The sequence below is a fragment of the Dama dama genome, chromosome 9 (assembly GCF_033118175.1).
Source record: "Dama dama isolate Ldn47 chromosome 9, ASM3311817v1, whole genome shotgun sequence".
Taxonomy (NCBI): domain Eukaryota; kingdom Metazoa; phylum Chordata; class Mammalia; order Artiodactyla; family Cervidae; genus Dama; species Dama dama.
The window spans coordinates 12,160,371-12,187,904 of NC_083689.1; the positions used below are offsets into that span (position 1 = coordinate 12,160,371).

The 27,534-nt window shown below is 47.1% G+C and overlaps 1 protein-coding gene across 2 annotated transcripts; it reads left to right on the forward strand.

Annotated features, from left to right (window-relative positions):
* Positions 1-20,179: 20,179 nt before the first annotated feature.
* PGLYRP2 (peptidoglycan recognition protein 2) lies at positions 20,180-26,435 on the forward strand. 2 transcript variants are annotated; one of them, XM_061149194.1, is made up of 6 exons: positions 20,180-20,547; positions 20,984-21,107; positions 22,235-23,320; positions 23,835-24,045; positions 24,663-24,960; positions 25,962-26,435. In XM_061149194.1, exons 2-6 carry the CDS (start codon positions 21,017-21,019, stop codon positions 26,049-26,051), a joined length of 1,776 nt encoding a protein of 591 aa, XP_061005177.1. In that variant the 5' UTR covers positions 20,180-20,547; positions 20,984-21,016; the 3' UTR covers positions 26,052-26,435. The 2 variants fall into 2 exon arrangements, with proteins under 2 accessions (XP_061005177.1, XP_061005178.1); XM_061149195.1 differs by having other exon boundaries at positions 20,180-20,322.
* Positions 26,436-27,534: the final 1,099 nt, after the last annotated feature.

Consider the following 27,534-nt stretch of genomic DNA (forward strand, 5'->3'; position numbering starts at 1 on the left):
CCATGCTAAGGCACAGATGGTCGAGACAAAGGTCACTTACCTGGGAGTTCAGATTACACATGGGTCCAGGAGGCTGTCCTCTGATCAGGTACAAGGAATCCTCCAGTTGCCCTCCCCCACGACTCAAAAACAATTGCGAGTTTTCCTGGGGCCAACTGGGTATTGTAGAATCTGGATACCCATCTACGGTCTAATTGCCCAGCCCTTACATAAAAGCTTAAAGGGACAAGATGATTCAATCCCACTGATGTGGGGAACTCCTCAAAAGGAGGCAGAGGCTACACTAAAACAGGCCTTAACTCAGGCACCTGCCTTGAGGTTGCCAGATCCAAAAAAAGCACTCCAACTTTATGTCCATGAAAGAAGGGAATAGCCTTGGGAGTGTTAACTCAAAGTTTGGGATCTGAGCCCCAGCCTGTAGCCTACTTATCCAAGAGACTTGATCCAACCACCCAAGGCTGGCCCCTCTGCCTTTGAAATCTTGTGGCTATTGCAATCATGATAGAAGATGCTTTAAAACTCTCCTTTGGGGGCAAACTAACTATTTTTACCAGCCACCAAGTAAAACAACTCCTAAATGGGAGAGGCCATTTGTGGATGTCTGATCAAGGAATCCTCAGATATCAAGTAATACTGATGGAAAATCCAGGCCTCACTATATCCCCTTGTGAGGTTCTTAACCCAGCCACCCTCCTGCCTACCCCCGAGGGCTCTCTCCCCTTTCACTCCTGTCTAGAAACCTTGGACCACTGGACAAAACCCCGAGAGGGATTGTCGGAAGATCCTCTGACCAATCCTGAGGAAATCTGGTACACTGACAGAAGCAGTTTTGTCTTGGATGGAAAAAGAAGAGCTGGATATGCAGTAGTCTCCAATTTTGAGGCCATAGAGGCTAAGCCTCTGCCACCAGGTACTTCAGCCCAATTAACTGAACTCATAGCCCTGACTCGAGCTTTAGAGCTGGGAAAAGGAAAAAGAAGAGCCATTTACACTGACTCCAAGTATGCCTTTCTGGTGCTACATGCACATGCAGCTATTTGGAAAGAAAGGGGCCATTTGATCACCCAAGGGTCCCCAATCAAATATGGTGATCAAATCCTTAGGCTCATGGAGGCAGTCCATCTGCCCACTGAGGCTTCAGTCTCCCACCGTAAAGGACACCAGAAAGGGAGCATGGAAGTGTCACGAGGGAACCAAGCAGCCGATCAGGCAGCTAAGAGAGCAGCGTTACAGAACCATGATTTAATAGGGGTTGCCACCCTAGTTCCACAGACTAACTTGCCAGAAACTCCTTCATATACTGAAGGTGAGACTCTTAAAGCTAAGAGTGAGGGCTTTCAAGAAGATCGTATGGGGTGGTTCCAAAAGGAGGGGCTCCTTTTTCTGCCTGGGACCCTCCAATGGAAGTTGGTTAACTCCTTACATGCCACCACTCATTTAGGAGAAAAGGCCCTCCAAAAATTACTAGAAAGGTCTTTCAGAGGAACAGGCTTCCAAACAACTATAAGACAAGTGGTCTCCTCTTGTCCCACTTGCCAATTAAACAACCCCCAAGGAGCTCAAAGACCCCAGCTGGCCCAGCCCGTCCAGTGACGTGGGGCCTATCCAGGAGAGGGCTGGCAGATGTACTTCACCCAGCTGCCAGTTTCTCAAGGGTATAAATACCTATTAGTCATGATAGATACACTCACATGATGGATTGAAGGCTTTCCCACCCAGACTGAGAAGGCTGAGGAGGTAGTAAAAAAAATTATTCCATGAAATCATTCCAAGATTTGGTCTGCCCAGGTCATTACAAAGCAACAATGGGACATCATTTACTTCTAAGATCACCCAAGGAGTCTCTAAAGCATTGGGTGTTACTTATTATCTCCATTGTGCCTGGAGGCCTCAGTCTTCAGGAAAAGTAGAAAGAGCCAACCAATTCTTAAAATCAGCGATAAAAAAGATAACCCAAGAGACCTCCCTGGGTTGGAAGGAGGCTTTACCAATTGCTCTCCTCCGCACCCATATTGGCCCTAAGGAACAGGCTGCTTTTAGTCCTTATGAGATACTATACGGGAGACCTTTTTTTTTTATGGCAATGATCTCTTCCTAGATCCAGAGGTTCAGACCCTCCAGTCTTATACCATGGCCATTGGGCAATTCCAACAAGATATACGCTTGTGGGGTATGAACCAGGACCCAAAAGACTCTAAGGAGTCACCACTATATGCTTCAGGGACTCAAGTCCTAATTAAAGTCTGGAAAGATGGGTTCCCAAAGGCTCAACTCCAGCCCACATGGAAGGGCCCCTACCCTGTAATACTTTCTACTTCCACAGCGGTGAAAGTGCCAGGACATGACTCCTGGATTCACTACTCACGAGTCACCATGGGAGAAAACAGAAAAGGACACTCAGTACACCTGTGAGCCCCTGGGAGATCTCAGATACCTATTCAGAACTACAAATGAGTGCCCTTCTAATAAACAACCCCAAAATCTGGCCTCTGGGGATAAGATTTCTCAAGACAGCTCTAAAGAGCCAACACAGCTTGGCAGAGATTGTGCTCCAAAACAGACAGGAGAGAGATCTTCTGATCTCTGAACAAGGAGGGACTTGAGCCATCCTGGCGATGTAAATGTAAAATTGGCTAATGCCCCTACTAGTCCTTGTTATGCCATACTGACGCTGCTAATGATTGTTCCATGCACTGTCAATTGTGTAACCTGTCTTGTCTCTGCCCAGGTCAAGCTGCAACATGCAGCGCCAGTTCAACAAAGATATAAAACTACAGCTGACCATGGAAAATATCACTCACCCTTAGGTGGACACCGCTACGAGGACTTTGAGGCCTGAGACTAGCAAGAGGGGGAGGCCCAATACCCCTCGCCGTCCCAATTCGGCAGGAAGTAGGCAGAAAGACCTCGACGCCCCTATTCCCAAAGAATTGGGCCTCCCATCTCTTGAGGGGGGAATGTTAAGTAGTTAGAATAGGGAAAAAGGAGTCCAGAATGGCGGTGGCTAAAAGACCTGGAAGGGAAAAGCCCGAGAAAATAGAACAAAGGAAGGTCCGAGGACAGGAGTGAGAACCTCAGGTAAAACAAACAGCACTCCTGGCTGGCCCAATTTACATAAGACAGGCCCAGGGATGGAGAAACATATAAAAAGAGGAGCCAAAGCCCTCTTCTCTCTCCCTCTCCAGTGCGATGGGGTGCTCTTCTCTTCGCGTCTTTGGGTCGATGTGCCCTCACGCCTCGAAGATGGATTTTCCTGCTATTATCTAAATAAAATAGAGCTGTAACACTGATTTATTTAAGAGCTATAACACGGTCTGTTTGAGACCTGAGAGCTATAACACGGTCTGTCCGAGAGCTGTGACCCGCGAAGGGGGCTTTAATGTCTGTCACTCCAAATCTTTGTTGTGACGAGACAGAGAACCGAGGAGCATACACTCGTCTGACAATTCCATTTTTATGAAATGCACAGAATAGGTAATTCTTAGAGACAGGAAGCAGATTGGTGGTTGCCAGAGGCTGGGGAGGGAGAGCAGAAGGAGGAAATGGGGAGTGATTACTTAATCAGTATGTGGTTTCCATCTAGGGTGATGAAAATGTTTTGGAACTAGATAGAGATAATAGTTGCCCAACATTGTGAATGTACTAAATGCTACTGGATTGTTCACTTTGAAATGATTAACTGTATGGAACATGGATTTTACCTCAGTAATAAATAAATTAGATATAAATCGTAAGTAAGTCGATGTGATTTCATATCACTCATACCTTTGCTATAAGCATAAGATTATTATTCACATTTAGAGATGGAAAAGTTAAGGCACAAAGAAAGAAGGGGGCTCCACCCAGGGAGCAGGGAGGCCTGAATTGGACCTGGGGTCTCTCCGCCCTCAATCATGTTCCACTCCTCTGCCTGGAAGCCAAGCAGGTGACAGACTCACAGTGAACTCATCAGCCTTAGAGCACAGGTGACTTAGCAAGAGGGCAAACAGGAGAATCCAGAATACTGGCTAGCTTGACCTGGTTCTTTTCCTCTGGCCCAGGAGGACTCAGCCGGGGAGGCCCAGAGCTAAGGGACTGTCCTTTGCTCAGGCAGAAAACCTTCTGTTATTGTCACCTTTCTGTTCCCAGTGCTGTGCTGAATGCCCCAAGAATATTCAGTGCTGGAGCCAACACTCAAGGAGCTCCCAGTCTGGAGAATATGGAGCTTGAGACACTCTCAGCCTCTCGATGTCAGGACTGAACCAGAGGAAGGACTCTGGAGCTGGGAAAGAAAAGAAGGAAAAGCCTGAGGAGAAGGGAAGTCTTCCTGGATGTTGGGGGTGGGTTTTGAAGTATGTATAGGAGTCCATCAGGGCTCCCCAGGTGGCACTAGCGGTAAAGAACCCCCCTGCCAGTGCAGGAGACAAGAGACATGGGTTCAATCCTTGGGCTGAGAAGATACCCTGGAGAAGGAAATGGCAGCCCACTCCAGTATTCTTGCCTGGAGAATCCCATTAACAGAGGAACCCGGCAGGCTGTGGTCCATAGGGTCACAAAGAGTCAGACATGACAGGTGACTTAGCACACACACATGCATAGGAGTCCATCAGGTCAAATGAAAAAGCTTGTGAGTATTTTACACACTCACATTACTAGGGAGAATGCAAAGTGATATGAGCCCTGGAGGGGGGAAATTAGTAAGTATCTGGCAAAATTATACATGTATTTATACACTTAGAGGAATATACCCCAATGGTTTTCTTGTAAAAATAACAAAGGATGAGTGAAAAAAGTTTTTCATAGCAGCACCATTTAAATTGCCAAAAGATTGGAAAGTTCCATATGTCCAACAGTAGGGAGCAGTTGAATAAACTGTGGCATGATCACATGATAGAGTACTATGCAGCCGTAACAAAGAAAGGAACAACTCTGTATACAAGAAACGGAGAGAAAGAGAGAGGCGAAACATGAAAATTGTAAATTGTTACTGAAAGGAAGGGAAAGAACATGATGGAGGGTTCTCCATCCAAGAATAGAAGCTAGATGTCTCTCTGTATATCTTATTCTGTAGTATCATGCAAGTATTTTGAGGGCAAGAGGAGAAGGGGGCGACAGAGGATGAGGTGGTTGGATGGCATCACTCAATAGACATGAGTTTGAGCAGACTCTGGGAGATGGTGAAGGACATGGGAGCCTGGCATGCTGCTGTCCATGAGGCTGCAAAGAGTTGGACATGACTGAGCAACTGAACAACAAAATCATACTAGATTTAAAAATCAGTCCCCTCACTTCATGCCCATTAAGATAGCAAATATAAAAAAAAAAAAAAGAAAATAACAAGTGTTGGTGAAGATGTGGAGAAATCAGAACCCTGTGCATGGTTGGTAACATGTAAAATAGTGCAGCCACTCTGGAGAACAGAATGACACTCCTCAAAAAAGTAAACATACAATTACTACATGATCCAGCAATTTCACTCCTGGATATACACCTGCAAGAAGTCAAATCAGGAACCTAAATAGATATTGTACATGCATGTTCATAGCAGAACTAAGCTGCATTTGTTATAGTACAATATTCAGTTTTTGTTCAGTCACTCAGTTGTGTTGGCTCTTTGCAACCCCATGGACTGCAGCATGCCAGGCTTCCCTGTTCTTCACTATCTCCTGGAGCTTGCTCAAGCTCATGTCCATTGAATCAGTGATGCCATCCAACCATCTCATCCTCCGTCATCCCCTTCTCCTCCTTCCCTCAATCTTTTCCAGCATCAGGGTCATTTCCAATGAGTCAGTTCTTCACATCAGGGGGCCGAAGTATTGGAGTTCCAGCTTCAGCATCAGTCCTTCCAATGCATATTCAGCGTTGATTTCCTTTAGGATTGATTGGTTTGATCTCCTTGCAGTCTAAGGGACTCGCAAGAGTCTTCTCCAACACCACAGTTCAAAAGCATCAACTCTTTGGCACTCATTCTTCTTTATGACCCAACTCTCACATCCATACACAACTACTGGAAAACCATAGCTAAGAATATATGGCCTTTGTTGGCAAGGGGATCTCTGCTTTTTTTTTTCTTTTTTTCTTACTATCTAGTTTTGTCATAGCTTTTCTTCCAAGGAGCAAGTGTCTTTTAATTTCATGGCTGTAGTGATTTTGGAGCCCAAGAATATAAAGTCTGTCACTGTTTCCATTGTTTCCCCATGTATTCGCCATGAAGTGATGGGACTGGATGCCATGATCTTAGTTTTTTTAATGTTGAGTTTTAAACCAGCTTTTTCACTCTCCTCCTTCACCTTCACCAAGAGGCTCTTCAGTTCTTCTTCACTTTCTGCCATAAGAGTAGTGTCATCTGTATATCTGTTATTGATATTTCTCCCAGCAATCTTGATTCCAGCTTGTGCTTCATCCAGCCCAGCATTTCACATGATGTACTCTGCAAGTAAGTTAAGTAAGCAGGGTGACAATATACAGCCTTAATGTACTCCTTTCCCAATTTGGAACCAGTCTGTTCCATGTCCAGTTCTAACTGTTGCTTCTTGACCTGCATACAGATTTCTCAGGAGGAAGGTAAGGTGGTCTGGTAACTCCCATCTCTTGAAGAATTTTCCACAACTTGTTGTGATCCATAGTATTCAGAGATAGCTTTAAATGGGGTGGTGGAATAGTGATGTAAATGTCTTAATAATAATAACAGGTTAATAATATCATTATAACATAAATCTTGTTACTTGAGATGTTTTCTAATCACACATTGTTTCTAGTTGCACAGTTACAGTGCACAGTCTTATTATGTTGTTTTCATTGTTTAAAAAAAATAAAAACTTTCTGTCATCATAAAGAAATTTCCTAAAAATCAAAAGCTTCAGGTTAGAGACATAACAGTACAAAATGAAACTATTTCAAGTGACTTTGCATGCATGCTCAGCCCGTCAGTCATGGCCGACTCTTTGGGACCCTGTGGACTCTAGCCCCCCACGTTCCTCCGTCCATGCGATTTTCCAGACAAGAATACTGGAGTGAGTAGCCGTTTCCTCCTCCAAGGGATCTTTCTGACCCAGGGATCAAACCCTTGTCTCCTGTGTCTCCTGCATTGGCAGGCAGATTCTTTACTACTGAGCTATTAAGGAAGACCCTCAAGTGACAATGTGGGACAGTAATTTGACAGCACATTCCCAATGGGATATACCCAAAGGACAGAAAGGAGAAAAAAAAAAAAAAAAACAAACACCAGAAATAAAGACTTCAGCGGATTTTCAATAATCATACTGTTTCAGGCACTGTTTTGTTATTCTGAGATGACATGTGTGCCTTGTGGAATAAAGAAAATGTCAGTCATTGAGAATTGGAATTTTCAGCATGGGAATACAGGTATAAGATTTATCAGACGAAGTAAGTCATATAACGCTAAATATGAATTGAAAGTGTTGATGTAAGTTCATGATGTATTTTATTTTTTAAAAATTAGTGAGAGATTTCTTATTTCTGTCCAATGAAAACATTCAGTTCAGTTCAGTTCAGTTGCTCAGTCATATCTGACTCTTTGCCACCCCATGGACTGCAGCACGCCAGGCCTCCCTGTCCGTCACCAACTCCCAGAGTCCACCCAAACCCATGTCCATTGAGTCAGTGATGCCATCCAACCATCTCATTCTCTGTCATCCCCTTCTGCCCTCAATCTTCCCAGCATCAGGGTCTTTTCAAATGAGTCAGCTCTTTGCATCAGGTGGCCAAAGTATTGGAGTTTCAGCTTCAACATCAGTCCTTCCAATGAAAACACTAGAAACAACTAATAACCCATTAGCCATGAGCACCCTTGACTGTGGTATGTAGACCACTTTCCAATCAAAGGAACAAGGTCTCATTGGAGAAATGGCTGATTCCATGCTTGGGGCAAGAAATGTATAGGATGTCCCTTATCTTGTTATATCACATAGCAAGGACGCTACCTGAGTCCTGTCCAAAAGAGCTCAGGAGTCAAGGTGAGAGCCTCCCACTGGCCAGAGAAAGGATAATAATTTGATTAGTCAAAGCTGTGGTTTTTCCAGTGGTCATGTATGGTTGTGAGAATTGGACTATAAAAAAAGCTGAGCGCCGAAGAATTGATACTTTTGAACTGTGGTGTTGGAGAAGATTCTTGAGAGTCCCTTGGACTACAAGGAGATCCAACCAGTCCATCCTAAAAGAAATCAGTCCTGAATATTCATTGAAAGGACTAATGCAGAAGCTGATATTCCAATACTTTGGCCACCTGATGCGAAGAACTGGCTCATTGGGAAAGACCCTGATTCTGGGAAAGATCGAAGGCAGGAGAAGGGGACGACTGAGGATGAGATATGGTTGAATGGCATCATTGGCTCAATGGACATGAGTTTGAGCAAGCTCTGGGAGTTGGTGCTGGACAGGGAAGCCTGGCCTGCTGCAGTGCATGGAGTCGCAAAGAGTCAGACACAACTGAGCAACTGAACTGAAACTGCAACTGCATGATAAAGACTGCAATGTGTGTGTTTGTCAGTGGCTCAGTTGTGTCCAACTCTTCCCAACTCCATGGACTGTAGCCCGCCATGCTCCTCTGTCCGTGGAATTCTTGAGGCAAGAATACTGGAGTGGATTGCCATTCCCTCCTCCAGAGGATCTTCCTGACTCAGGGATCAAATCCAGGTTTCCCGCATTTCAGGAGAATTCTTTACCACTGCGCCATTTGGGAAACCAATGAATTAACAGATCTAGGCAATAATGCAGAGTTCCAAAGAATAGCAAGGAGAGATAAGAAAGCCTTTCTCAGTGATCAGTGCAAAGAAATAGAGGAAAACAACAGAATGGGAAAGACTAGAGATCTCTTCAAGAAAATTAGAGATACCAAGGGAACATTTCATGCAAAGATGGGTTTGATAAAGGACAGAAATGGTATGGACCTAACAGAAGCAGAAGATATTACGAAGAGGTGGCAAGAATACACAGAAGAACTACAAAAAAGATCTTCACGACCCAGATAATCACAATGGTGTGATCACTCACATAGAGCCAGACATCCTGGAATGTGAAGTCAAGTGGGCCTTAGAAAGCATCACTACGAACAAAGTTAGTGGAAGTGATGGAATTTCAGTTGAGCTATTTCAAATCCTAAATGATGATGCTATGAAAGTGCTGCACTCAATATGCCAGCAAGTTTGGAAAACTCAGCACTGGCCACAGGACTGGAAAAGGTCAGTTTTCATTCCAATCCCAAAGAAAGGCAATCCCAAAGAAGGTTCAAACTACCGCACAGTTGCACTCATCTCACACGCTAGTAAAGTAATGCTCAAAATTCTCCAAGCCAGGCTTCAGCAATGCATGAACCGTGAACTTCCAGATGTTCAAACTGGTTTTAGAAAAGGCAGAGGAACCAGAGATGAAATTGCTAATATCCGATGGATCATGGAAAAAGCAAGAGAGTTCCAGAAAAACATATATTTCTGCTTTATTGACTACGCCAAAGCCTTCGACTGTGTGGATCACAATAAACTGTGGAAAATTCTGAAAGAGATGGGAATACCAGACCACCTGACCTGCCTCTTGAGAAACCTGTATGCAGGTCAGGAAGCAACAGTTAGAACTAGACATGGAACAACAGACTGGTTCCAAATAGGAAAAGGAGTATGTCAAGGCTGTATATTGTCACCCTGCTTATTTAACTTATATGCAGAGTACATCATGAGAAATGCTGGGCTGGAGGAAGCACAAGCTGGAATCAAGATTGCCAGGAGAAATATCAATAACCTCAGATATGCAGATGATACCACCCTTATGGCAGAAAATGAAGAGGAACTAAAAAACCTCTTGATGGAAGTAAAAGAGGAAAGTGAAAAATTTGGCTTAAAGCTCCATATTCAGAAAACTAAGATCATGGCATCTGGTCCCATCACTTCATGGGAAATAGATGGAGAAACAGTGTCAGACTTTATTTTTGGGGGCTCCAAAATCACTGCAGATGGTGATTGCAGCCATGAAATTGAAAGACAATCCTTGGAAGGAAAGTTATGACCAAGCTAGATAGCATATTAAAAAGCAGAGACATTACTTTGCCAACAAAGTCTATCTGGTCAAGGCTATGGTTTTTCCAGTGGTCATGTATGGATGTGAGAGTTGGACTGTGAAGAAAGCTGAATGCCGAAAAATTGATGCTTTTGAACTGTGGTGTTGGAGAAGACTCTTGAGAGTCCCTTGGACTGCAAGGAGATCCAATCAGTCCTTCTTAAAGGAGATCAGTCCTGGGTGTCCATTGGAAGGACTGATGCTGAAGCTGAAACTCCAATACTTTGGCCACCTCATGCAAAGAGCTGACTCATTGGAAAAGACCTGATGCTGGGAGGAATTGGGGGCAGGAGGAGAAGGGGACGACAGAGGATTAGATGGCTGTATGGCATCACCGACTAGATGGATATGAGTTTGAGTAAACTCCAGGAGTTGATGATGGACAGGGAGGCCTGGTGTGCTGTGGTTCATGGGGTCACAAAGAGTCGGACACGACTGAGTGACTGAACTGAACTGAGGCAATAATCATCGATAGCAGATAACGTTGCAGAGAAGAGACAGTGAGTGGAAGTTATGGAAGTATAAGATGCCTCATGAGTTGACATATATCAACTGGGTGATGGATATTCATGGGGGTTCATTATAATGGGTTGGCCAAAAGGTGTGTTCAGTTTTTTCCATAAGATGGCTCTACTAGCACTTAATTGTCTTTAACTTTATTCGGAACAATTTTTTATTGTATTGTATTGTATTGTATTGTATTGTGGGAGATAGCCAACATACTCAAAATGCCCAAATCGAGCATTGAAAAACATTTGCACCAGTTTGGTTATGATCATCACTTTGATGTCTGGGCTCTACATAATTTAAGTAAAACAAACCTTCTTGATCCTATTTCCACATGCGATTCTTTACTTAAACATAATGAACAGGGCTTTCCTGTTGCTTCAGTGGTTAAGAACCCGCCTGCCAGTGCTGGCGACACTGGTTCCATCCCCGGTTAGAGAAGATTCCACATGCTGTGAAGCAACTAAGTCCATGCCCCACAACTACTGAGCCCATGTGGAGCAACTAGTGAAGCCCGGGAGCCCTGGAGCCAGTGCTCCACGGCAATCACCACAATGAAAAGCCCACGAACCGCAGCTAGAGAGTAACCTCCACTCTCCACAACTACAGAAAGCCCTCATGCAGCCACAAAGACCCAGAGCAGCCAAAAATACATGAATACATTAAAACTACCTTATTTTTTAAAAAGCATAATGAAAATGTTCCATTTTTTAAAACAAATTGTGACAGGCAATGAAAAGCAGATACTGTACAATAATGTGGAACAGAAGAGATCATGGGGCAAGTGAAATGAACAGCCATCAACAACACCAAAGGCTGGTCTTCATCCAAAGAAGGTGATGTTGTGTATATGGTGAGATTGGAAGGGAGTCCTCTATGATAAGCTCCTTTTGGAAAACCAAACGATTAAGTCCAGCAAGTACGGCTCCCAGTTAGATCAACTGAAAGCAGCACGTAACAAAAAGTGTCCAGAATTAGTCAACAGTAAACACATAGTCTTCCATCAGCATAATGCAAGACCTTTTATTTCTTTGATGACAAGGCAAAAATTGCTACCGATTGACTGGGAAGGTCTGACTCATCTGCCTTATTCACCTGACATTGCACCTTTGGATTTGCATTTATTTTAGTCTTTAAAATACTCTTAATGAAAAAAATTTGATTTCCCTGGAAGACTGTAAAAGACACCTCAAACAGTTCCTTGCTCAAAAACATAAAAAATTTGGGGGAAGATGGAATTATGAAGTTGCCTGAAAAATGGCAGCAGGTAGCGGACAAAACGGTGAATACATTGTTCAATAAAGTTCTTGGTAGAAATGAAAAATGTGCCTTTTATTTTTAACTTAATAACTGAAGGAACTTTTCGGCCAATACAATTCTCTATTTTTAAAAAATGTATTTATTTTTAATTGGAGGATAATTGCTTCACAATATTGTGTTGGTCTCTGCTGTCCCATCCCCCTTGAACCTTCCTCCCATCTCCCACCCCATCCCACTCCTCTAGGTTGTCACAGAGGACCAAGTGTGAATCCCTGCATCATACAGCAAATTCCCACTGGCTATCTGTTTTACACGTGGTAATATATATGTTTCAGCGCTACTCTCCCAATTCATCTCACCCTCTCCTTCCCCTCATGTGTCCACAAGTCTGTTCATTATGTCTGCACCTCCACTGCTGCCCTGCACATAGGTTCACCAGTTCCATCTTTCTAGATTCCATATATATACGTAAGTAAATGATATTTGTTTTTCTTTCTGACTTACTTCAGCATATAATAGGCTCGAGGTTCATCCACCTCATTAGAACTGACTCAGATGCGTTCTTTTTTATAGCTGAGTAATATTCCATTGTATATATTGTACTACAACTTCTTTATCCATTCATCTGTCGATGGACATCTAGGCTGCTTCCATGTCCAGGCTATCGTAAATAGTGCTGCGAGGAACACTGGGGTACATGTATCTTTTTCAATTTTGGTTTCTTCACAGTATATGCCCAATAATGGGATTGCTGGGTCATATGGTAGTTTAATTCCTAGTTTTTTAAGGAATCTCCATATTGTTCTCCACAGCGACTGTATCAGTTTACATTTACACAAACAGTGCAAAAGTGTTCTCTTTTCTCCACACCCTCTCCAGCAATTATTGTTCATAGATGTTTTGGTGATGGCCATTCTGACTGATGTGAGGTGATACCTCATTGTAGTTTTCATTTGCATTTCTCTAATAATGAGCAATGTGGAGCATCTTTTCCTGTGCTTATTAGCCATGTATAGATCTTCTTTGGACACATGTCTGCTTAGGTCTCCTGCCCATGTTTTGACTAGGTGGTTTGTTTTCCTAATGTGGAGCTGTATGAGTTGCTTATATATTTTGAAGATTAATCCTCTGTCAGCTGTTTCATTTGCAACGTTTTTACAGTTTTACTTATTATTTATTTATTTTTGACTGTGCTGGGTCTTCATTGCATTACAGGCTTTTTCTGCAGTTGCAGTGCATGGGCTTCTCATTGCAGTGGCTTCTCATTGCAGCACAGGCTCTAGGGAGAGAGAGTCACTAGTTTCTGCACACAGCCTCAGTATTTGCGGCTCCCAGGCTCTAGAGCACAGGCTCCGTAGTTATGATGCACGGGCTTAGTTGCTCTGCAACACGTGGGATCTTCCCAGACCAGGGATTGAACCCATGTCTCCTGTTTTGGCAGGAAGATTCTTTACCACTGAGCCACCAGGGAAGCCCAATTCTCTCTACTTTTGAGTATACTTGAAATGTTCTGTCTAGGAAAAAATGTTAAAAATTCTTTTGCCCTGTATCATTTCCTCAAAGCAAGATGATTAGGAGCTCATTGGTGCTGGGGAAATATTTCTCAGGAAGTGCCAACACCTGACCCATTTACCTCACACTCACTCTTGGCCTCTAGCATACTGCTGAGGGCCGAGCTCAAGGTTTCGCTGCAATATCTAGAGTGCTCAGTTGCCACACTCCCTCCTCTCTAATTCCAGGTGTTGAGAGATTAAATCTCACCTCTAGTCCCCCAGAAAAAGGCAACTGAAGTCAATCTCTGCCCACCGGAGAGTATAGCATAACACCAGCTGGAAGCTGTGAGGTCACTCTTAGACATCACAAGTTGTTTTCCCCTTTGGCAAAATAGATCTGATCAATTCTTGGAGCAGTCTGCCCTGGGATGGAACAATTTGGCTGTGGTTTCAGGCTGCCTAGAGCCCAGCTGGCTGCTAGGAGTGCTCGGAGGGGGGCAGTGGGGAAGACTTGGCTTGATAAGGGCCCCCAGATGCAGAAATAATAAATGACTGTGAGTCTGGACTCATCCAGGATGTGGGAGTCTGGCCATAATAGATTGTCCTGTGGGCTGGCCCTCTGCTGGGGAGGCGGGGGCAATCAGGTGGATGGGCAGAAATGACTACTTATTGAATACTTTCCACATCATGGCACAGTTGTTGTTCAGTTGTTCAGTCATGTCAGATTCTTTGCGATCCCATGGACTACAGCACTCTAGGTGTCCCTGTCCTTCACTGTCTCCAGGGGTTTACTCAAACTCATGTCCATTGAGTCAATGATGCCATCAAACCATCTCGTCCTCTGTTGACCCCTTCTCCTCCTGCCCTCAATCTTTTCCAGCATCAGGGTCTTCTCTAATGAGTCGGCTCTTCGGGTCTGGTGGCCAAAGTACTGGAGCATTAGCTTCAGCATCAGTCCTGCCGATGAATATTCAGGTTGATTTCCTTTAGGATTGATTGATCTTCTTGCAGTCCAGGGGACTCTCAAGAGCCTTTTCCAGCACCACAGTTTGAAGGCATGGTCCTTCAATCCATTTTGCATGGATCTCCTCATGCATGGATCTCCTGGAGAAGGAAATGGCAACCCGCTCCAGTATTCTTGCCTGGAGAATCCCATGGACAGAGGAGCCTGGCGAGCTACAGTCCAAAGAGTTGCAAAGAGTCACACATGACTGAGAAACTAAGCATGTATGCATATTATATATATATATATATATATCACAAATGTGATATATATTATATATTTATTTGTATGTATATAAATTGATATATACAATTCAGGCATAAAATATAAGAAAGTCCTGCCATTTGCAATGGCATGAAGGGAAGTTGATGGCATTATGTGAAGTAAAATAAGTCAGACAGAGAAAGACAAATACTGTATGGTCTTGCTTATATGTGGAATCTACAAAGGAAAAAAATGAACTCATAGAAACAGAGAGTAGAATGGTGGTTGCCAAGGCAGTAAGTGGGGGAAATGGGGTGATGTTGGTCAAAGGGTACAGACTGTTAGTTATAAGATAAAAAACTTCTCAGAACCTAATGTACAGCACGGTGATTACAGTCACCAATTTTGTATGCTTGGAACCTGCTAAAAGAGTAAATCTTAAACATTCTCACCGTATACACACAAAACAGTAACTATGTAAGGTGAGGTGATGGACGTGTTAACTAACCTTATTATGGTAATCATTTTGCAATATATACGTACATCAAATCATCACGTTGCATGCCTTAAACTTACACAATGTTATATGTCAGTTATATCTCAATAAAGCTGGAGGTGGAAGATGCACATTGTAAGCATTTTCAACTTTGCACAAAAAATGGTTTCCATCGCAGGGACACAACTCTGCTGTTAGACCATGGAAATAATCATAGGTAATGTAGAAACAAGTGGGAGAGAATGTATTCCAAGAAATGTTCCTTTTACATAAACAAATTGTGCTACATCCGCAGAATGGAATATTATTCAGCCATACAAAGGAATGATTCATAATAAAATGCATTGAATCAGGCTACAACATGAATGAAACTTGAAAACATTATGCTCAATGAAAAAAAAAAAGCCAGCCACAAAAACCACATATTGTGTGATTACATTTATATGAAATAACCATAATAGGCAAATCCAGAGACCAAAAGATTGGCAACTGCCAGGGGCTGGTAGATAACGAAAAGTAGCTGTTTATTGGGTACAGGGTTTTATATTGGGGTGATGAAAATTTTGGAACTAGATAAGATACTTGTGATGGCTGTACAATATTGTAAATGTAATAATATTACAGAACTGTACACTTTTAAGTGGTTCACTTTGTGTTAGGTGAATTTCACCTTGAAAACAAAAAACAACTGTTTACAAAAACAGATGATCAATCCACAGACTGTGTTTTGGCCACTCCTGCTTTAAAACATTTCTTCACAAAACCCAGAGCTGAACTTAAAAATGCGGGCTTATACAAAACACAGAAACAATTTAAATGACCATCGATGGAGAAGGAAATGGCAACCCACCCCAGTATTATTGCCTGGAAAAGTCCGTGGACAGAGGTGTCTGGCGGGCTGAAGTCCATGGGATTACATGACTGAGCATGTGTGCACGAGGGTGGAGGGAAATGGGTTGGTAGCAATAAAGTGGTAGCACTAAAAAAAAAAAAATGACCATCGATAGATTAATGGATAAAGACGTGATACATATGTACAATGGAATACTACTCAGTCATGAAGAGGAATGAAGTGATGTCATTTGCAATGATGTGGGTACAACTAGAGGTGTTTCCCTGATGGCTCAGATAGTAAAGAATCTGTCTACAATGCGACAGACCTGGGTTTGATCCAGAGTTGGACAGAATGGGTACGACTAGAGATTATCATACTATAGTGAAGTAAGTTAGAAAGAGAAGGACAAATATCAATACCACATGATACCATTTATACTTGGAATCCAAAATATGGCACAAATGAACTTATCTACAAAGCAGAAACAGATTCACAGACATAGAGAACAGACTTATGGATGCCGAAGGGGAAAGGGGTGGAGGAGTGAAGGACTCCCAGGATTGTTGTTGTTTAGTCACTAAGTCATGTCTGACTCTTGTGACCGCATGGACTGTAGCCCACAAGGCTCCTCTGTCCATGGGATTTTCCAGGCAAGAATACTAGAGTGGGTTGCCATTTCCTTCTCCAGGGGATCTTTCTGACCTCCCAGGATTAGCGGATGTAAGCTATTATACACAAGATGAATAAACAACAAGGTCTTACTGTATATCTCACGGAACTATATTCAACATTATATAATAAACCATAATGGAAAAGAATGTTCTAAAAAATAATATCTGTATGTGTATAACTGAGTTCACTTTGTTGTAGAGCAGACAATGACACAAAACTGTAAATCAGCTATACTTCTGCAAAGAAAAAAAATGTTTAACATGGGCACATAAAATCTTATCTTGGACTTCCATGATGTCTCAGTGATAAAGAATCCCCCTGCCAATGCAGGAGACCCAAGTTCGACCTCTGATCGGAGAAGATTCCCACATGTCTCAGAGTAAATAAACCCGTGCTCCATACCTACTGAGCTTGTGCTCCGGAGCCCAGGAGCCACAACTACTGAGTCCATGGACTGCAACTACTGAAGTACACACTTGCCCCAGAGCCTGTGCTCTGCAACAAGAGAAGCCACTGAAATGAGAAGCCTGGGCACCGCCATTGGAGAGTAGTCCTTGCTTTCAACAACTAGAGAAAAGCCTGAGCAACCACAAAGAGCCTGCACGGCCAAAAATAGATCAATAAAATTATTTTTAAAATAAACAAATAAAACCTTCTCTCAGAGACCGGTACACAAGTGCATCAGGGTCCTCACTCTTATTATTGCTACTGTTACCCAAAAAGTGTTGTGAAAGTGCTAACTGCTCAGTCATGTCCGACTCTTTGTGACCCTGGGGACTGTCACAAAGTCCAGGCTTCTCGATCCATGGGATTCCCCAGGCAAGAACACTGGAGTGGATTGCCATGCCTCCCGAGCCCAGGGATCGCACCGGGGTCTCCTGGATTGCTGGCACATTCTTTACCATCTGAGCTACCAGGGAAGCCCACTGTTACTGAACTGAAAGTTATTAACTCTGATCTTGGCCCCAAACCCAGCCCTGCCCCCAGGCTCCATTTCCTCTGTCCTCTGGCCTTTGATCCCAGCTTCACTTTAGATCCAGATTCCAGGGCTCTGACGGTGTGTGCTGAGGCTACCTCCATTCAGGATGGACCCAGGTGCCAGGTACTCTCATAAGACCCCTGGTCTGTCCACAGCCTGGAGGGGCCTTGACCTTCCCTGCCACTGGGCGTCACAGAGGTGTGAGGGACGCGGGGGCGGGGGATGACTCATCATGGGAATTCCAGCCTTCGTGTCGCCTCCCAGGCCCGGCCCAGCCCAGGTGCCTTGGTGTGTGGGTGCCTGCATGTTGCTTGCGTTTTGGAGCCTGACCTCAAACTGACCCCACGTCCTCAAGAAGGCCTATCCTACACTCAACAGTCACTCCCTGCTACCCATCTGGTCTCTGACCTGCGGCGGGCATCCTTGGACATCCTAAGAAAATTCAACATCTTCTAGTCTGGGGGAGACAGAATCCCAGACAGAGAAACTCAGGGTCTTGTATGGCTAGCTCTGGGTCAAAGGTAGGAATCCTGGGCTAGGGAGCCAGAATAGAGAAACTGGGGAGCCAGGGGCAATCAGGGAGGTTTCCTGGAGGAAGGGTCCCACCCGAGAAAGTCACTAATCCCAGATAGACCCTTGGGGAAATGCTGGCTGGCCATGTCCCTGGCTCCAAAACAACCAAGCTCCTACCACAAACTTGAAGCTTTAAAAGGATATCAAGGCTGCCCATCGGGCCCGAGAATTACTGGGGTGAAGTTGGTCTGTCACCGGTCTTGCCTCTGACCCTGATCTTGCCACAGGATGGTGAAAACACGCAGTGGGCTTGGAGCTCTCCCCAGGTTCTCACTGTGTGACCTTGGGCAAGTTATTGAACCTCTTTGAGGTCACCCTCCTTCTGGGTAAAATGAGCATGAATGGGTGGTTAAGTAAAACTTCAAGGGACTTAGAGAACAAACTTACAGTTACCACAGGAGGAGGATGGTAGAAAGGGAGAGTTAGGGAGTTTGGGATGGACATGTCCACGCTGCTATATTTAAAATAGATCACCAACAAGGACCTACTGTATAGCACGGGGAACTCTGCTCAATGTTATGTGCCAGCCTGGACGGGAGGGGAGTTTGAGGGAGAATGAATACATGATATACGTATGGCTGAGTCCCTCTGCTGTCCATCTGAAACTATCACAACACTGTTAATCAGCTATACTTCGATATAAAATAAAAAGTTTTAAAAAATAAAATAAAATGGATGACCAACAAAAAAAATTTTTTTTAATAAAACTGCAAGTGTCTCCCAACAGCCACAAGAATCAGAGAGACAAACCCAGGGTTCATAAGGCCGCATCAAGCTCATTTCCAGACTGCGAGGACAGCAGGTAGGGATCTCATGGGACAGTCCACCTGGCAGCCCCTGGGGGCTACCCCCAGTGGGTCTAGGGCCTGAATGAAGATAAAGCCAGTGAGGCACAAAGACAGTATCAGAGTTCCTGGTTTTTCCTTTCACCTCTGGCTCCCATATGTCTGAGCACAACACTGCCCCTGATCCTGTCTTTACTGAAATGTTGCTATTTTGTTCATCATGCATTTTTTTTTTTTTTTGCTTTGCTTTTAGTCTTTAAAAACATTGCATTATGAAGTAGGACACTGAAAGCTGGTGCTCTGTGACAACATAGAGGGATAGGATGAGGAGGAAGGTGGGAGGGGAGGATTCAGGATGGGGGACACATGTATACCTGTGGCTGATTCATACTGATGTATGGCAAAAACCATCACAATATTGTAAAGAAATTATCCTCCAAATAAAATAAGTTAATAAATTTTAAAAAATAAATAAGTAAAACATTGCGTTAGCAGGACTTCCCTGGTAGTCCAGTGGTTAAGACTCCATCTTACAATGCAGGTGGCATAGGTTCCATCCCAGGTCAGGCAACAAGGATCCCACATGCCTTGGGGCACAGCCAGAATAAAAAATTGCATTATTATCTTGATGGCTGAGATTTTCAGCACCACCTTAAATTCTACACTTTCCACTCTAGTCCTGCACCCAACGGACACACAGTCCACATCCTCCGCATGGTTCTACCAGGCAGAGCCCCTGACCCCAAATCCTCAGAAATGGGCTTGGGGGAGAAGATTTCCTCAGAATCTCCTGGGGAGCTGCCCCCAGGCTAAGCAACCCCCTCCCTCAGCACCCAACTGTGAGCCCCCACTGTGTGCCCAGATTTGTGCTAGGCCATGCTTCGAATTTTGGATTTTTGGCGAATTTGAGGTGCCTGCTTGGTTGTGTCTGACTCTCTGCGACCCCATGGACTGCAGCCCTCCATGTTTCTCTGTCCATAGGATTTCCCAGGCAAGAATACTGGAGTGGGTGGCCATTTCCTTCTCCAGGGGATCTTCCCGACCCAGGGATCAACTTCCCAACCCAGAGACCAACCCGCATCTGCTGCATATCCTGCATTGGCAGGTGGATTTTTAACCACTGAACCACCTTGAGAACCACCAAGGAAGCCCATGCTGGGTAAACAGAAAGAGGACTCTCAATAGCTAAGTAGGCCCCCTGGGGAATCCCAGGCCTGGCTCAGCCCGAATATTCCCAGGCCCGCCCAGGGCCCGCCCTCTACTGAATGCCCAGCCTGGTGGGTCTCCTGGAAACTCCCCGGGCTGGTTTCGAGATGGGAGGCCCACAGTGAAGCAATATCCATGGCAGCCCCAGCCAAGCTGAGCCCATCCCACCTGACACCAGATAAAGGGGAGACGGGCTCTCTTCAGCAGGACTTGGCCACGGACACCAGCGGAAAAGGGAGAGAACCCCTCAACACCAGCCCAGGTGAGCCCAGAAGTCAGGTCCGGGGACAGAGTCAGGGTCCCGAACACCTTCCCCGAGCCCAATTCCTGCTCTCAGCTATCCCTGACGGCATGGGATCCGGAGCTGGAACCAGATGAGAAGTGACATCTCCGAGTCCCCCTACGCTCCGAACAGACTTCAGCAAAAACAGTCCTCGGCCCCTGCACCCACCCTCTGCCTGAGGCTAAAGTGCTGGCATCAAAGAAGGTAGGAGGTAGTGTCAACTTCAGGCAGGCCTCTCCTCTCTCCACTCTCAGCACAGCCTGTCCTACCAGTTGGGCAGGCACTTGAGAGTCCCCTCTGGTGGCCAGAAGCAGCCACAAAACTATCGCCATAGGAAGAGTGGAATGCTGGATGGGCCTTAGTCTACCTCTCTTGGGGAATGGGCTGAATCTGCTGGAGTCTGAACTATCTGGTTTCCAAGGCCCGTCCTGAAATTTACTGATCCTTGACCTCAGCCTGGGAAGAATGGGATAGGGTAGGGGAGCCCCTGCGACCCAGATGACCCTGGGCATGGGCACTCTGTACCCATGCCTCTGCGGCCTCCCGCCCACAGCTCCACAAGCGGCAGCCGTGTCATTCACCGCTGGACTTTGACAGTAGCTGAAGGTACTACTTGTTTGCCCTGTCTGTCTCCTTCCAGCCCTGCTGAGATCTCCGCTGAGGTCAACCGGCTATGTCCTTTGGAAACTGGAAGCCCACAGTGGTGGTCCAGGGTATACTCTGGATCCTGTATGGATTGCTGCTGCAGCCGGAGCCAGGGACAGGTGGGTCAGAAGGCAGAGGCCTGAAGCCAGGACTCTTAGTTCAGAATATTGCTGCCCCTCTGCGTCCAGCTCTTTACAGGGTGAGGTTGGACTCACAAGGCTCAAGTCTCTCGGAAACTCCAGTCTGGGAACACAGATGTTTCCAACTCCATAGGATCTGGGCAAGGGCTGGGGGAAGAAACTGGGGCCAAAAGAGCAGAAATTAGGACGACTTCCTGGAGGAGGGAATATAAATCTAGGACAGGAAGAAGAATTTTACTTGGTGGTGAAGCAGTAAAGGACATTTTAGGCAGAGAGTAAAGCAAAATTATAGAGGAATTACTATGTGAACTGTCTGGATAAGAGTCTGAATTGCAGCAGACAGTGGAGTGTAAGGATTAGGACTTCCTGTGTTCAAATCCCGCCTATGCCACTTCCTCCCTATGTGATCTTAGGTAGATAATTTAACCTCTTCACGCTCATAGGGTCCTTGTGAAGATTAAATGTGTTCAGTTATATAAGTCACCTGCAATGGTGCCTGGCACACAGTGTTTAATTAATGTCAGCTATTATTCAACAACTCACCCTAGCTCTGAGCCCCACACTTCTAAGTTCCAAGTTCAGCCACTGACATTTCTCTCACATGGCACAGGCTCACCCTCCCCTGGGTACCCTTCAAGACACCGTTCCCTCTATACTTCTGCAAACTCCAGTCCACTAAGAAAAACTGTCCATCATTTCCTCAAGATACCTGGGGACACTGCCCACTCTTATGCATCACAGCATCACCATCCTGGCTTCAGCCACCTTCACTACTTACCTCCACCCTCTCTCCCCTTCTCTACTCTGATCTGCCCTCCAAAAAATTATACTCTTCATACGGCACTCAAAAGAGCAATCTTAGAATCTCAACCTGGCCATGTATCTCTCCTGCTCATGAAGCTGCCGTGGCTCCCCAGTGCCCACTGGTAGTGTAAGCTCCTTAACCTGCTCTCTGTGTCTCAGTTCCCTCACCTACACAAGGGCAGTGTCAGACATTGTGAAGTTGTCCACAAAGAGCTGGGGGCACTGAGAAGATGTATACACGGCAGGGGGAGGCTGAGGAACAGGAGGTACTGCCTGGGTTAATGCCATCCCTCCTCCCACAGCGACCCTGCCCCTGCTCATGGACTCTGTCATCCAGGCGCTGGCGGAGCTGGAGCAGAAGGCGCCAGCCACTGAGACTGGCCGTAGGGCCGCTGCATGGCTGCTGTCAGCCCAGGGCTCTGGTACCCTCAGTCCCCTCCGTCACTTCCTGCTGGAGGGGAAGGGTCTCAACACCACCGATCTGGATCCTCCTTCGCTGAGCCCAGAGCTTCGAGGCCTGATGGGAGAGGTGGCGAGACACAGCGTGCAGGATGGGAAGGAATATGGGGTGGTTCTAGCACCCGATGGCTCGACCGTGGCTGTGGAACCTCTTCTGGCAGGGCTTTGGGCAGGGCTTCAGGGACACAGAATCGTAAACCTCTCCTTAGAGAGCTCGGCCACCCCTCCAGATGCTGAAGTCACCTTTCCAGACCTTGCAGACACCTCCCCGGGGCTCAGCGATGCCTCTCCTGATGTCACCTCTGCGGATGTCAGAGCTGTGTCTCCAAATGTTAGCACCAAAGATCTAGATGTTGGAGCCACCTCTCCAGAAGTTAGACCTGGCTCTCCAGATGTCCAAGCCTCCTCTCCAGATACCAAGGCCAAGTTACCAACCGCTGTGGACAGCGTCCTTGTGGTCACCCTGGCTGGAGACCTGGGCCTGAACTTCCTCCAGGGCCCTCAGACCTGGAATCATTCTGGACTGGGAATTGAGGGATGCTGGGACCAGCTCTCTGTTCCCAGGACCTTTACGCTCCTGGGTCCGGAGGCATCACCCCTCACCACGGCCTTCCTCAATGGTGCCCTGGACGGAGCCCTCCTTGGAGACTACCTCAGCCAGACCCCTGAGCCCCGGCCACCCCTCAGTCACCTGCTGAGCCAGTACTATGGAGCCGGGGTAGCAGGAGACCCAGGATTCCGAAGCAACTTCCGACGGCACAACGGAGCTGCTCTGACTTCGGCCCCCACCCTGACCCAGCAAGTATGGGGGGCCCTCATCCTGCTACAGAGACTAGAGCCAGCACATCCTCGTCTACAGGGCATGAGCCAAGAAGAGCTGGCACAGGTGGCCACCCATGCTTCCGAGGAGTTCACTGAGGCTTTCCTAGGTGAGCAGGACCCCCACCCACTGAGACAACTCTTCTCACAGATACCTTCTCAGTGCCAGTGGGAATCTATGGTTAGTGGGATCTATGGTTAGGGGATTCCAGAGGGGGCCAACAGGACTAGGATGCTGTTAGATTTAGTTCCCAGTGGGGGCCAGAGTGGTGTGATTGAAAAGTGAAAGGAGTAAAAAGCGTTAGTCACATTGGACTCTGAGTGACTCCATGGACGGTGGCTAGGCTTCTCTGTCCATGGGATCCTCCAAGCAAGAATACTGGGGTGGGGAGCCATTCCCTTCTCCAGGGCACCTTCCCCACCGAGGGGTTGAACTCGGGTCTCCTGCATTGCAGGCAGATTCTTTACCATCTGAGCCACTGGGGAAGACTGAAAAGAGAATGAACCCTCCCCAAATCTGGGAGCAGACTGGAGGGATGATCCTTACATGCCCTCTTAGTGTGGGAGAAGGCAGCAGGCAGAGAAACGCTCGCTGACTCCCACTCTGGACTCCCTTCCCCTCAGGGTGTCCAGCCATCCACCCGCGTTGCCGCTGGGGTGCCGCACCGTACCAGGGCCGCCCGACGCCGCTGAAGCTGCCGCTCGGGTTCTTGTATGTGCACCACACGTACTTGCCCGCGCCACCCTGCACCAGCTTTAAGCTCTGCGCCGCAGACATGCGCTCTATGCAGCGTTTCCACCAGCAGACGCAAGGCTGGGCGGACATAGGATACAGGTGGGCGGGAACCTGCCGAGCGCGGGCACGGCAGACCAAGGGGCGGTGCAATGGAGAGACTGGATGGGCGGAGCCTGACTCAGGGGGCGGGGTTTGAACCTGAGCGAAGCAGGCAAAACGGAGGCGGAGTTTAGGGTGGGTGGAGCCAGGGTGGAGAGGGGCGTGGCCTAGACTGGGGGTGGAGTCTTCATAGCTACTAGAAAGAGCTCAAAGGTGGGACTCTTTTGAGTCTGAGGTGGGAACCAGGAGAGGAGTCCAGACTTGGGAGAAGAACAGGACGTGTGGTAGCGGCTAAGTCTGGGACAGAGCAATGAGGGATATGATCTCAGCCAGAAAAGGGTCAAAATTGAGGAGGAGTTAGACTTGAAATAATGGGGAGGGAGCTGGGTAGAAAGAGACCGGGTTAATGTTGAGGACAGATCCAGAGAAACGGGACTATCTCTGGGGTGGCATTTGGAGGGAGAGTGGGACATGGCTGGACGAGGTGGAGTCTGCGTGACCGGGGGGATCTTGGGGTAACGGTGGCCCTTGGCACGGGTGCGGAAAGCGGGGTAGAGGGCCAGATGCGGAGGGAGGCCTCACGCCGTCTGGTTCCTGCTTCCCTCTCTCCTCCGCAGTTTCGTGGTGGGCTCAGACGGCTACGTGTACGAGGGCCGCGGATGGCACTGGGTGGGTGCGCACACACTCGGCCACAACTCCCGCGGCTTCGGAGTGGCCTTGATCGGCAACTACACCGCGGTGCTGCCCTCAGAGGCCGCGCTGCGCGCGGTGCGAGACGAGCTCCCGCGCTGCGCTGTACGCGCCGGCCTCCTGCGGCCCGACTACGCGCTGCTAGGCCACCGCCAGGTCGTGCGCACCGAGTGCCCTGGCGACCGGCTCTTCAACCTGCTGCGCACCTGGCCGCATTTCGACCAGGTGAGTCCCCCGACGCCCGCACTATCTCGGCCTGAGACCCCTCTGTGCACACAAGCTCAGCGCGTGCCCTGATCCCTGCCTGCTTGCCTAACCCCAGCAGGCCCCTCTCACTCCTTCCTGTAACCCTGTGCCCACAACCTCAGCCAAGACCCCTGCACGCCCTTGCAGTCTCTTCAGGCAATCTAGACCCAGGCTTCAGTCATTCTGCTTGCAACATAGCCTACTGCCCCTGCCCCTCTGCATTTCACAACCTTATCCCAGCCACCTAACCTTGCCCTCACCTTTGCTCACAGCCCAACGGCTCTCTGTCCACACAACAGTGATCAAGCCTGTGACCCACTACAGAAAACCTCTTTGCATAGGACAGCTTCTGTGCTGTGTGCTAAGTCACTTCACTTATATCAGACTCTTTGCAACCCTGTGGACTATAGCTCACCAGGCTCCTCTGTCCGTGGGATTCTCCAGGCAAGAATAGTGGAATGGGTTGCCATGCCCTCCTCCAGGGGATCTTCCCAACCCAGGGATGGGACCCAAGTCTCTCATGTCTCCTGCATTGGTAGGTGTGTTCTTTACCACTAGCACCACCTGGGAAGCCCACACAGCTTCTGCCCAGCCCCTAACCCAGTTGTTGCAATCCTCTGCCCAGACCATCTCAGTCCCAAGGATGCTTGTTCAGCTCCCTAACCCTTGATGACAACTCTTATGCTGGAACAATCTGGAGCCAACACTTATGCTGGCCTAGTCAGCACATTCTCAGCTTGATGATGGCACCACACCACCGACCATAATGACAGAAACACCTCTATAACCACCCCTGTACAATCAAGCTCCAGTTTCAAACTACCACTCCATTTCCATAAGCTGGCCTGCAGTTGGGGTTGTACCCACCTCCTCACTTTGGGCCCCTGTCCTCTTACCCATCAATGGTGCAACCATGAAGAGGGCAGACCCAGCTCCATTATCACCCCCACCCCCAACCTAAACTCTCTTGTCTTTTTCAGAATGTGAAACCAAGAACTGCCAGGAGGGCCTCCAGCAGATCCAAGAGAAGACCACCTCCAATGATACTGCTATCCACTGACCTCCAATAAAGAGACCTTGGAGGGGCTTCCCTAGTGGTCCAGTGGTTGAGAATCCACCTGCCAATGCAGGGGATATGGGTTTGATCTCTGGTCTGGGAAGACTCCACATGCTGCGGAGCAACCAAGCCTGTGGCCACAACTACTGAGCCCCAGCTCTAGAGCCCGCAAATCACAACTACTGAGCCAGAGTGCTGCAACTATTGAAGCCTTGCACACCTAGAGCCCCGTGTTCCACAAGAGAAGCCACTGCAATGAGAAGCCTGAGCAGTGCAATGAAGAGCAGCCCCCACTTGCTGAAACTAGAGAAAGCCCACCACAACAACAAAGGCCTAGCACAGCCAGAAAATAAAATAATTTTTTTAAAACACTAAAAAAATAAAGGACACCATGAATAGAAAGCCTATGTTCAAGCATCATCTGCGTATGCATGTTCCGTCTTAGTTTGGGTGGCCCAGAAGCAGACCCTGGGACAAGAATCCCAGTGGAAGTAGTTTGTCTGGGTGGTGATGCCAGGACATATCACCTGGGGAATAAGGAAATGACACAGGGAAGCAAAGTCATGTTGGTATGGGAGGCATGTGGAGCTGCATCCCACTGGGGACCTCTGGGGAACAGTGTAGGGTATATACCTCAGAGACATCCCACTTACAGGGCAAGGGAGCTGGAGTACTGATCCTCCAACTCCCATGGTCATTGGTTGAGGGCAGCCCCCTGGTTATTTTCTTTTCTTTTTTTTTCCTGTTAATCACTCAGTTGTATTCAACTCTTTGCAACCCCATGGACTGTAACCCACTTGGCTCCTCTGTCCTTGGGATTTCCCAGGCAAGAATACTGGGGTGGGTTGCCATTTCCTTCTCCAGGGGATCTTCTCATGTCTCTTGCTTGGCAGGTGGATTCTTTCCCACCAAGCCACCTGAAAAGCCCCGAGCTCCCAGGGAGATGTTAACATGCTGGCACTTTGGGATTGCTAGTTGTATGGGCAATGTGGACTCCATCTGTCAGAGAAAAGTCCTCCAGCAAAAATGTAGGGAGTGGGGCCAGTACACAATGAAGTGGTGAAGGCTCAGAGATCCAGCAGAACACTGGGAGAAGCTACCTGTGTGTGCAGTGAGTGGACTGAGTGCAGTATGAATGAGGTGGGCATAGCTAAGGTGTGTGCACCTGCGTGAACATGTCCAGCCCCTGGAGAAGGATTTTTGATCCTCGATGAAGACCCTCCTCCTCAGGACAGGTTATAGAAGGTTCGAGGCCCAGTGTAAAATGAAAATGCTGGCCCCTTGTCCAAAAAGCAGGAACTTCAAGCCAGCAACAGCAGAGCACTAAATCAAGCTCAGTGTAGAGCCCTGAGCATGGGGCCCTGGGTGACTGCACAGGCCACATGCTAATGAGGGCAGTTCTACCCATCCCATCACGTAAACGCTGGTCACCCTTGCCTTTGCACAAGCTGTTCCTTCTATGTGGTATGCCCTTCCCACGATCAGCTCTTTCTCAT

Coding starts and splice junctions, on each gene's coding strand:
- PGLYRP2 (XM_061149194.1), top strand. CDS start 21,017: ATGTCCTTTGGAAACTGGAAGCCCACAGTGGTGGTCCAGGGTATACTC. Junction 21,108..22,234: donor GCAGCCGGAGCCAGGGACAG/GTGGGTCAGAAG, acceptor CTCCTCCCACAG/CGACCCTGCCCCTGCTCATG. Junction 23,321..23,834: donor GTTCACTGAGGCTTTCCTAG/GTGAGCAGGACC, acceptor CCTTCCCCTCAG/GGTGTCCAGCCATCCACCCG.